The sequence below is a fragment of the Pleurodeles waltl genome, chromosome 3_1 (genome assembly GCF_031143425.1).
Source record: "Pleurodeles waltl isolate 20211129_DDA chromosome 3_1, aPleWal1.hap1.20221129, whole genome shotgun sequence".
NCBI classification, from domain to species: Eukaryota; Metazoa; Chordata; class Amphibia; order Caudata; family Salamandridae; genus Pleurodeles; species Pleurodeles waltl.
The window spans coordinates 1,693,817,800-1,693,830,044 of NC_090440.1; the positions used below are offsets into that span (position 1 = coordinate 1,693,817,800).

The following is a 12,245-nucleotide window of genomic DNA, read 5'->3' on the forward strand; positions in this document are numbered from 1 at the left end:
AAACCTTATCTGCCAATGCCAAGCCCATGAGAATAGCCCCCAACCCTTGCTACCTTGGAATGAGGTCTCTAGCTTAGACTCCGTAGAGACACAAAGACTGGGTCAGCGTCAAGGCGATGTGCAGCATCGATAGCAGCGATGGCATCTGGTAGGAATCCCTCTGACTATCTGTCTAAGTGAGGAATATTTACACAGATCTACTTGGACCCTGACGTAGGTTTGTTCTCAAACAATAGATAACAAGACATGCTTAGGACAGTAATTAATATAAACAATTCCCTCGAAAGCGTGAAGAGGGAATGTACCTAAAGTGAACACCTACAGTTTGTTTATCTTTGTCGCTTGATACTGACACCTTATCGCGGTGGCACTGATAACGCAAACTAAAACATGGGCCTAACTAAAAACATGGCAGCCATCTTAAAAGATCTTATTAAATAAATATGCTGAAACAGAGAAAGCTAACTAGGCTAAAAGTTACTGGGTGATGGGGGCACGAGTCTGCAAGCCAAAGGCTGCTCTAACTCCTGTATCCCATTAAAACAAACTAGGATTCACTACACACTCCCCATTGTCTTAACAAGTATGACGCCATGACTTTACGCCACCGAAGATGAATGAATCCAAATGCTAAAAATGCTCTGGACTAAAAACTAAAAAGCATAAAAACTAGCTAAAAAATAATATTTAAAATCATGTTAAAATCAATAGCTAACAACATACGAAGAGACATAGGCCCTCATTAGGACCCTGGCGGTCGGTGGAGAAGTGGCGGAAATACCGCAAACAGGCCAGCGGTAAAAAAATTGGAATTACAAGCATGGCGGTGACCGCCATGCAAAACCGCCACTTCTCCACTCCGACCGCCAGGGTGGTAAAGACCGCTGGCCTGGAGACTTCGGTCTCCAGTCCGGCGGCCGTCACTACACCGCCGGCGGTATCACGACCCCCCCATACCACCATGGATTTCGTGGGGTTCTGTACCGCCACGCAATCTATGGTGGTAGGCACTATCAGTGCCAGGCAATACATTCCCTGGCACTGAAAGGGGTCTCCCCCACCCCACTCCCCAGAGTCCTCCCCCCACACCCACGACCCCCCTACAACCCCCAAAAGGTGGTAGGATCCCCCCTCCCCCCCCCCAACATTGACACACACCCCCCTACACGCACACTCACACAACTACACATACACACACACATACACACAGACACACACAGACATTCAGCACACATCTTCCATACACACAACACCCCGCCCGCATGCATACATGCACTCACACACCCCTCTACACACTCACACGTACACCCCCATGCACGCACACAACACCCCCGACCCCCCCTCCCCTGACGGACGATCACCTTACCTGGTCCGGTGGGGAGGGAACGGGATCCATGGGGGCTGCTCAGCCGCCAGCTCCCCGTCACCAGAACACCGCCACACCGAATCATGGGTTGTGATTCGGTGGGCGGTGTTCTGATGACGTGGCGGTGGAGGTGGAGCAGCCTCCACTTCACCGCCGACCACCAGTATGGCTGCTGGTGGCTCTACGTCCGGAAAAGGGCGGAGGGCTGGCAGCAGTCATGATACGCTGTGCAGAAAACCACCTGCACTGGCGGTCTTCAGCACTGCAGTACCTCAGTGGTTTTCAAAAAAGACCGCCGAGGTTGAACCGAGGCCCATAATGTCGACCATGACAAGCACAGCAGGCCAAAGTAAGGGCAATAAATGTATACTTTGTATTTGGTGTAAAAAGCCAATCTGCAAATTGTTTAACAATAGTCATGATACTGAAGAGCATCTCCGAAGTCATCGAATGGAAAGGACCTCAAGAAACAGGCCACATCGTCAGATGTTAGATCGATCACAAGATGGGCAGACGGATCCACGGAGCAGTAGTGCGTAGTAGTCTCTTGTGAAGGTCCACCTACAGTAGTGCCATCCTCCATAGTGCAAAGAGCCAACTCGTTCAGCAAGGAAGGCTCATAAGTGGCCTCGCGGATCAGCCTTCATCTCAAGGGGCACGACCATGAATGCGAGATAATTGACTGATCTCCAGGTAGGAACATTTCTAATCAGAGAATAATAGGCTGCTTTTCCTCTAGCAGAATAAAATTGTCGGGTCTTGTTGGCTTTTTGACAGCAAGGTATAATACAAAAGACATGACACTCTAACTATGGTCTGTTTAGAAGAAGCTAAACCTGTATATGCAATTTAGTAAGGAAGCAAGGTTAGTCACTAGAGATACCTTATCACTAAGGAAGATGGCTCACTGGGAAAAAGATCTAGAAAATCACTCACTTCTCTCAATGTTACAGTCATCAGGAAAGCAAAATTCCTGGCTAAAAGTGGCCAATCTATTTTGGGCCTGATTTAACCAGGTTAAGAAGATTAAGTAGTATTTGTTTCTGCAAAATTCTCAAATATGTCTGTGTCAAGAAACCAGATTCAGAATCCGACCTGGAAGAATACACATTTTATGGAAGCACATTAGGGCGTCTTTCCAGATGGTCATTCTGTCACTCAGAAAGCTTTTTGGTGGCAAAGTATATTATAAAAGGCAATCTAAGTATGGCCTGTTTGGAAGACCATAGACCTGTATATTAACTCCATGAATAAAGAATTGCTGTTTAGCTTTGGAAAGGTCTGTGGTTTTATTGAAGTAGTAACTCGGGGCTATTTTCCCATTCAATGTCAGTAACAACCTTTCTGATGGAGCATATGTGATCAAATTTAGTGAAGAAGGAAGGGTTAGTATTTAGAGGTACCTCATTACTGTGGAAGATGGTAATGCTCACTGGCACAAAGACCTTCAAGAGCACTCACACTACCGTCGATGTTACAACCATCAGAAAAGCACTTTTTCTGGTTACTTGTGGAAAGTTTATTTTGGGCCTGATTTAGCCAGTTAAAGAATATAAAGTAGTGCTGTTTTTTTCTGCAAAGTTCTCAACTATGTCTGTGTCTCAAGAAATCAGATTCTTGAAGGCATAAGCACATTTGTGGGAGGACATTAGGCCTTCTTTCAAGATGGCTGTACTGTCATCTGGAAGGTTCGGATTCCCATCCTGTATGTATTGAGTAAACAGATGCTTTAGGTAAGTGATGGAAGGCTGCAGTGGGGAATTTTGACTGCCATTCTCTTTATAAGGCTGGGTCTGCAGCTTCTGTTTGGATGGAGATTTGTATAACATTTAGATACAATCACTGTTAAGGCAAGTCTGGAGCAGTGAGGGCCATTTTTGCTTTGCTATGCTTGGCATGTACTTAAACTTGGAGGAAATGTGTAAAGAAATATTTTGACCAGCCGATCAAAAAGCAAGCCCACAGGATTGATGCTTTCCCAATAGGATGAGTAGACAAGGCATTTTGAGTTTCCTTCTGTGGTGAACTAATCAATCCCTGGTTGGGCCCATGTTAAGAAGAGGTCGGAGTTTCTTCGGTTAGTATGCACTGATATTGTTCTAGTGGGTGTCTGCTGAACTTTACTCCATTTGAATTCTGAAGGGTTAGTAGATGGACTGCTTTGATCAGGATGCTCATTGAAATTAGTCTGTGCCAAATCATAGCGCTTCCTCCTTGGTGGGAACGGTGGACTCTGTCTACTTTTGCTTGTTCACATAGCACATGATTTGACTGCTAGGAGGACTCATTTCCGGAATAGTGAACTCTACCTAGTTCCAAAATGTAGATTCTGTACCACTGCTCCATTAGTCTATTTGCCTGGGTTGGTGGGTCATTCATATAAATTTCCCAATCCTCCAGTGACAAATCCATCACTTTGGCCTATTCTATTAGACTAGGGTCTCCTATCCTGAGGGATACGATTTTCTGTTGTGAGTTTTGTTTAAATGGAAAATGATGTAGCTATGATGATGAAAGTCTGTGCATAAGTTTGTGGTGAAATAAATAACTGGACCTATTATGCTTTTCTGATTAAATTTGGAAGTTGGTTAGAAAATAATTTGTTATTGGTTGTTCTTTCTGCCACAGGTTCCAAACAAAAGCATGAATTACATTTTTCATGGCTAATGATTGACGTTTCAGTCTATATGGAAGCAAAATGAAGGCCAGTGGATTAGTTATAAACCTTTGGACAGCTGATTTGGACAGCAAAGACCAGGTGATTGTTTTCATAGTTTGCTCATTATCTATGCCCCATGGAAAATCTAGGGTGGGTTACTTTTTTAATGGTGTCAATAAACTGTTGAGTTCTTAGAAACAAAAGGTTACAACATAATCCTTAAAAGAGCCTGAAATATCCCTCACAATAACTAGGAAATGTTTCATTTTGCATCACTAGTGCTACCACTTTTGCATTTGCAATCACACAAAACACAAACGTTGCTATCTTTGCTACAAGGACAATATCTTCCAGCCAATCCACTTTCCACGGGAGCAATGGAGTTCCTTAAAACCGTGACAGGTACAAGATGACCCCTCTACGATGAATCAGGCATGCTATTAATCTGCTTCCAACACAGAACACTTACTGATTTGGGTTGTGTGTACAGTCCACAGAAGAGGCTAATAATCCCAGTGCCACATCCAACATCCAGAATCACCCTTCCTCTAAGAGCAGCCTTATTCTGCATGATTACTTCTTGGTATGTGGTTGTGCGTGGTCTGTCTTCTAACATTTCCAGGTGGACTTTCTGCAAAGGGAGAAAAACAGAATTCAGGACGCCAAATGGTAACAGTTTTGCTTTAGTAGCAAGGATTAGAGTGGAACTCTGGGGGTGTGCATATAAATTGTAATTAGGTGCATGGGAAATAAATGACAAATATTGCACCTAGTATTCATGATATCAACAATTACTGAGAGGAATGGCAGCTCATTTGGGAGACCTTCCAGGTTGGTACCAGGAAAAAATCAGGAATCCTGATATGAGGAGCAAGTACTCGTATAAGCAGTCTCTACCAGAAATGGGGTAGGGTGATATATGATAAAGAAACAGAAATATGTCAAGTGTAATGATAAAACAAAAGATACAAAGTAAGATATGCTAAATGCCTTTAAATATCATGGGGTGCAAATGAAGAGACGGAGAAAAGAAAGGCAAAGGCATGTTAACATCACTAATGTAAAAATAAGACAAGAAAGAGATAATAAGAAACTTCCTACCACACCACAGCGTTATTGTAGAACACATAGAGAGGACGACATGCTAAGGAGGTATTAATACCTCAAAGCAGTTATTGCAGTAGACAGAGTGGCATGGTAAATGCATTTTTTCAAGTTCCCAGTGTTAATACAGTAGAGGAAGGAAAATGACTTATGAGGGAGACATGTTTTTCCACCTTTTAATTAACATTATTATATACAGCTTTACAACGGCGACGTGGACAACAAGCAACATCAGCTCACAGCAGCATGACAGTCACTCCCCTCTATTCTGTTTGATAGACAACTTATAGTTCCTCACACTAGATTAAAGAAGAAAATTAAGTTCATTCACTCATTCAGAAAAAGAAAAAAAGAAAACACTACAATGGAGTACATGCAAGGACTTAGCCGAAACATTTCTCACATGATGCTCAGTAGCTCGGAGGCAGACTGTGTATTGCGAGTTCCAGAGCGTCTACCTAAAACGTGTATTTCAAGGCAACCTTTGTGCTGTAGGTAGAAACAGGAAAAGGGGTGGAAGTTTTTTTCTGAAAAAAACTGTGTAAACTCTTCAATTTTATTTCCTCCTAAGTCAGCACTCCCCAGCAGGTTGAGAACGGAGCCATGTCAGAAAGGCATGAAGAAAAGCAAAGAATCTCTTAGAGAAATACAAGATTTGATTTAATTTATCTTTTTATTTACTTTTAATTTATTTAACTTATACCTTGCACTAAACAGACTTTATCAAAAGTATCAAGGCACATAAGAGGATGCGCCTAGAGTGTAAATTAAACAGTATTAATTCTTAAAAAATATATACTAGACAGTATGTATTAAGCTGTGATACAACAGGGTTGGGAAATTGGAGGGAAAGTAAAATGGACGCCAGTGTATGCAATTCTGAAGACACCATTAGGAACTTGGGGGGCTCTACACACCCATTTCTGCTGACCTACATTTAAAGTTGATGAGAATGGAGGAGTGTGCAAACACAGTGTGGCAACTTATCACCACAATATCAAAATATCAGTGTCTCAGAGAAAGCCACATCTCATTAAGCAAATCATGCCATACGCCAAAAAGGTATTTTTGAATCAGAGCATGTCGTGACCATTGGGCCCAAAAGTGCTGTGGGTGACAAACCAGAATCAAGTCAAGATTCTCAACTACTAAGGCAGAGGCAGCATATTTGAGGGCTGCAAATAACAATGATAGCCCAGTGAGAGAAAGGTATGACCAGCTTTTACCCTAACTTTGCCACTGGAGGTAAAATATTTTACTGTAGGGAGGCTTCTCAGTTGCAGGAATGTACAATATGCCAGGTTATACCCGTTAAACTGAAATTAATTTCTGACAGAACACACTGCATTACCAATGGTGCCGCTCTCTTCAACTTTGTGAAGTAGAAGCATTTGAAACACTCCAATCAAACAGCTCACCAACTCAGTAGCAAAGGGGCATTTCTAGAAATGTGGAGTAAAAGGAATGACTGGACTTCAATAATCCGATTGGAGCCATGTATGCCTAGGCTGAGCTTGTAGAAATAAGCATCTATTAGCTGCAGTTTGTGTGAAGCAAACATTAACCTGGTACACAAGTAATTAAAACGGATGTGTGAATGGCTAAAATTGAAGGAGCCATTTGCACTAGTAATGAAAAACAATGTTTTTTTCTAGTTTGGCGCCATGGTCAATAAAGCTATTAGGAGTTTTTATCCCCCGTAGCAGTTCCCAGTAGCACCTTTAACTTAACTTTCTGGAACAGTTACCGTAGATGATCACCCGCTGGCCATAAGACACATCTACCTGTCACCTGGATCATTTCATAACGATTTCAGCACACAGTTTGGGTTATTACACAGCTCCACCACGAGGGAACAGTCTCCCACCTCAACATCTAAAAAAGAGGTCATGATAAGACCATCTGAACATGTTAGTGATCTTAGGGATCATATTGGATCACAATTCCTTCTATGTTGCATTTAAAACAGTCACAGCATGTGTTGAGAGGAAAAAATGTCACTTATGTTACTGCTGATCACCGCAGCACTTCATGTCTGCAAGTCATTTTAAACTGTGATACAGGTTTTGGATCTTCAGTTTTAAGTCACTAATACAGTTAGAATATTAGGCCTTTACACACAGTTATCGTGCTCACCATCTTGTCAGTTTCTTCCACATTTTCTTCTACACTTGTTTTTTTGGCCACAGACACAGAGGAGACCTTGCAGTAGTATGTGGGGGATAGCAGAGAACCCCACAATAACTATCCACAGTTCAACTATTGAGGTTGGCATGTGTTTTGTTGTAACCAAAAGCTGGGTAGTCTTATGAAAGGTGTCGCGGACTGGGAATGAAAAAAAATGTTTAGTTTGCAGCATAATAACACCTTCATGTCAATCTTGTGTTAATTTTGTTCCAACCATGAAACTCTTTTGATTAGATACCATTCAGTTCTCTAAAAAAGTGTCCTGGAACCCGACCCACTGGACAACAAGGTAAACCTAAATACGAGACATGTCAACATATTGCCTAACTATGGAATGGAAATCAGGCCATCTGATCCAGGGATGCTATTTATTACTGCTCAATGCCTTTGTGCATGATAACTTTGATGTCCTAGCTTCCTTGAGCAGTTAATCTGATTACAATCAAGCAAGTTAAGGAAGAGCTTTTTGTCCTTCATTACAAAAAGAATGTGTGAAGGCTGTTGTGTTGTGGGAGCGTCCAACTGCAAGGGGAGGCCCTAGCTATAAGACCCAGTTTTTCCCCTGCTGGCAGCGGGGATTTATGATATGTCCCTGACATAAGGGGTGAGAAAGTAAAGAGGCCCGAGGCTAGGTGCAGAGGGCTAGTTTACCCGCGACTGTGTCCTGTCATCATTACCTCCGTGGCCCAGACTGGCCCGTGAGCGTGTTGTGTGGAGTATGCAACAAATTGGAGATGAGGTGTAGGTGACTCTCTTATCCCCCTCGACCATAACAAGTTGCCGTCAGGTACCTGGCAACGTTTGGTGCCTTCGCCGCCACTCATGTGGTGCACGCCACCAACGCCCCACCCACTTGCCGAGTGTCCTGCTGTCCTAGATCAGCGGCAGGGGTGCTGCAGCTGGCAGCACCAGTGAAAGCTTGAGGTTCCTGCCTCCTGTCGCCCCAAGCATCGTTGGCTCGTTTTCGGATTTCTGCCATGCTCACAGTGGTGGCCCTGCCCACCGTTGGTCGCCACACGTCTCCTGGGAGGAAGAACGCTCACGCTTGGCTGCACGGCATGAGGTGATTGACCGGGACAAAGATTAGCTTGAACCCAGGAAAAAAAAAAAACAACGTTCATCTACAGTACAAAGCGTGCTTCAAATGCCAAATAAAAACAAAAACAACAAAACAAAAATAAAGTAATAAAAATAGAGATGCACACAGACTGGACACAAGAATATAAATATATTTGCACAGGAACAAGACACTGCATGTTCCTGAGGACAAGCAAACCAAGGCATCCTCACTTCCACACACACTGCCAGGAGGACGTAGGGTGCGGTCAGTAAGTGCTAGCAAAGGATCAATAGCTTTAAAGGCTACACAGGGGTTAAATTGTGGCCTGGCACACACCAAAAGGGGCCTGTGGACACCACACCCTCATTGGGGGGGGAGAGGGGTGGGGGTACCACACTGAATGCAAATTGGTCCCAAAGGACAGGGCAAGTGTCCCTGCTCGTTTAACCCGGACGCAGCAAAGACTTGTCCTTAGCACATCATTTCGTCTATACCCGCACCGGAGCCATTTGTGATAAAAGGTCTGCCATCTGCACAGGCAGTCAGATGGGTTGAAAGACTGAAAGCTTACTTTGCAGCTGTAGCCCTGGGCAATGATCGGCGCTGTCCCATGCTACTACATCTGGGCGGAGCTACGATTCATAAAATCAGCTAATCAGTGACAGAAGAAGGGCCACCATTCACATATCAGACACTAAAAGAGGCTTTGGCTGCCCGTTTCAAGCCACTTATGAGAGATTCCTCCTTTACCAGGCTCAACAGCTTCCAGAATAATTGGCTGAAACCTTCTATGCGAGACTCGGAGAGTTAGCAAATACCTGTACATTACCTAACGCCGATGACGAACTGAGAGCACAATTTATTCACGGCTGCTACTCAGTGAAGCTGGGAGAGAGTATACTGCAAGTCCTTGAGATGCCCATGGTGGACATGCTCACCATGGGGGTGATCAAAAGATTTGCCGAAGGTCCGCGCAGCACATATGGAGGCAGCTTTGCAATGACAAGTGAAGAATGAACCGATGAATGCAGTCATCACAGTAACCTCGGACCAGAAGAAGCCCAGACTAAAAACGACCATGTAGGCACAAGTGTGCTACTTGTGTGGAGGGTCCTATCCTCACCAAAGTCAATGCCCCACTCAAGGAAAACAACGCATGAACTTCAAAAAGCCTAACCACTTCACAAAAGTATTTTGTCCCACCCCATAAAAAATAAAAATAAAATAAAAAATACACCAAAACTGAGACAGTTCACGCCGCGCAAATGCACACACCCGACAAATGGGACAGAGACGTGAACGATGATGACATGGAAGGGCCAGTCCACGTAGTTCACGCCAAGCAACCGTGAGAACGCCCCAGGAAACGCATCCCGAGATGCAACATACAAGTAGATGGGTGACCAGAAGTGGCCCTCATTGACACTGGAACATCCATCAACATCATGGCCTAGCCCGTCCTAAGGACCTTTCAAATTTGTCTGGTGCTCCACCCCACAACCACCCAAGTCTTAGCTTTTGGATCTCCTACACCGCTCCCTCTGGCAGAAGTCTTAATGGCTGACATCACTCATGAGACCCAGAAGGACTGTGTCAAAGTCCACGTCACAAAGACAAGTTCTGGCTTGCTGCTGAGCTGCCAGACGGCAGAGAAATTAGGTTTCCTTCGCATCCAGCATCCAAAGAAAGAGTATTGAGGGGTGGTGGCAGAGTACTCTTAATTGTTCAAAGGCATTGGATGCCTTAACCAAAGACTGATACATCTTCATATTGATGAGTCTGTTCAACCTGTGGCCCTGAAGCACTGCTGGGTCGCATTCCACCTGCGTCTCAAGGTGAAGGAGAAACTGAAAGCTAGAGCTTGCTGACATCATCGAATGGGTGGATGGACCCACACATTGGGTCTCACCAATTCTCATCACCCGCAAGCCCAAGCGGACTGGGGAGGTGAGAATATGCGTTAACATGAGGCTGCCCAACCTGGCCATCTGTCTGGAACACCATTTAACCCCGACCTTGGATGACACTGTGGCGGAGGGTGAGCGGACCACCATGATTTTCCAAGATGGACCTGTGGGCAGGCTATCACCAACTGTTGCTGGTCCCAGAATCAGGGGCCATTACTACATTCTCTAAGCATGTGGGACTCCGGAGATACAAAAGTCTCAGCTTTGGGGTATCCAGTGCCGCTGAGGTTTTTCAGGACTTAAGGGGGGTACTGGCCGGACTGAAGGGAGTGATAAACGTCAATGACAATATCTTGGTGCATGCCCCCACCATACAGGAACACCTTGAACGACTCTGAGCTACCTTCAAGCAGCTGCAGCATCACAGGCAGACGCTGCATCGGGAGAAATGTGCATGTGCCTTTTTGCAGAAGGACATTGCATTTTTCAGGTATCACTTCTCAGACCGAGGGGTAACGCCAAATCCTGAAAAGGTCCAAGACATCCCAACAGGGCCAGCGCCCACTTCAGTCACCAGAGTGTGCAGTTTTCTGGGCATGGTCACATATTGTGTGAGGTTCATACAAAATTTAGCATCCTTAACTGCCCCTCTCCGAGAGCTGAAGGAGGCCAATGCCACCCACCAAACGTGCCCTGTCAGTTCACACCACTGTGGTGTACTTTGACCTCTCCAAGGAGTCTGAGTAATCCGTGGATGCAAGTCCCACCAGACTGGGGGCAATCCTATCTCAAAGAGGCGAGAATGGGGAGTGGGTCCAGGTAGCCCATGCTAGTTAAGCATTGACTGAGACGGAACAGAGATACTCCCACAATGAAATGGAAGCTACAGCTGTCCATTTGGCCTGCCACCATTTTCAGCTATACTTATATAGACAGCCTTTCATCGTACACAGTGACCACAAACCTCTAATTCCACTATTCAATGGGTCAGCCTCTACCCCACCCGCCAGGATCGAAAAGTGGATTCTCCAATTGCAGGAGTATCAGTTCACAGTGGTTTATTGACCGGGGGCCCAAAACCCTGCAGACTACCTCTCGCAGCATGCCTGGCTGGCCACAGCCCAAGAGGAAGTGGAAGCGGGTGACGTGGAGGAATATGTGCAGCTGGTGGTTGAGCACTCACAGCCGCTACCTGTGTCAATGGGAGAGTTCAAAGCCGCCACCCAAGCCGATGAATGTCTGCAACTGGCTATAGCACGTGTCACAAGGAGAAGATGGCACGTCATGACGCACAATCTGTCAAGAAAGACTGAACACGCAGGCCGTACACGGTCAGCCCTACATTATGTCAGGCAAGAACTATCTGTATTTCTGGAAGGATGTTTACTATGCGGTCTGAGCCTGGTAGTCCCCATGTTTTTACAACAAAGAATTGTCGACCTTGCCCACTCAGCACACCAGGGAAGTCGTTAAGACTCTGGGGCAAGGTGTGGTTCCCAGGGCTAGACCCTCACGTAAAAAGAGTGGTGCAACATTGACAAGTTAGGTTGTTGGCCCCAGTGAACCCCCAACGCACATCCTCACGGAGCCTATCCCGTCTGTTCCGTTGCACACAGATAGTGCCGACCTTGGAGCCCTGCCAGATGGGCGACACATGCTAGTCGTCATGGATGACTTCTCTAAATACCCAGAGGTGGAGATTCTGGATGTAACCATGGCGGGGCAGACATCCCACGTTTCAAAAAGATCATGGCTACGCACTGCATTATCCAGGAGCTCAGGATGAATAACGGACCGCCATTCTCCAGTCAGGACTTTGCAAAATACCAACTTGGCTCCAACAATGATCACATGTCAATGAAGAGACATACACGAACCAAGCACTATAGACAGAGACCAGGTGCTAGTCAGAAGCCGACGCCCGGGAGGGAAGTTCAAGCTTCCATTTGAACCAGTGCTATG

General features: G+C 45.3%; 1 protein-coding gene across 2 annotated transcripts in view; it reads right to left on the bottom strand.

The window, feature by feature from the left end:
• Window positions 1–12,245, bottom strand: part of PRMT2 (protein arginine methyltransferase 2) — a 298,198-nt gene that overhangs the window by 198,163 nt on the left and 87,790 nt on the right. For both annotated transcript variants that reach the window (XM_069225499.1, XM_069225500.1), the window contains exon 4: window positions 4,495–4,656. In XM_069225499.1, the coding sequence (XP_069081600.1) occupies window positions 4,495–4,656 (162 nt within the window). The remainder of the gene's footprint in view (window positions 1–4,494; window positions 4,657–12,245) is intronic.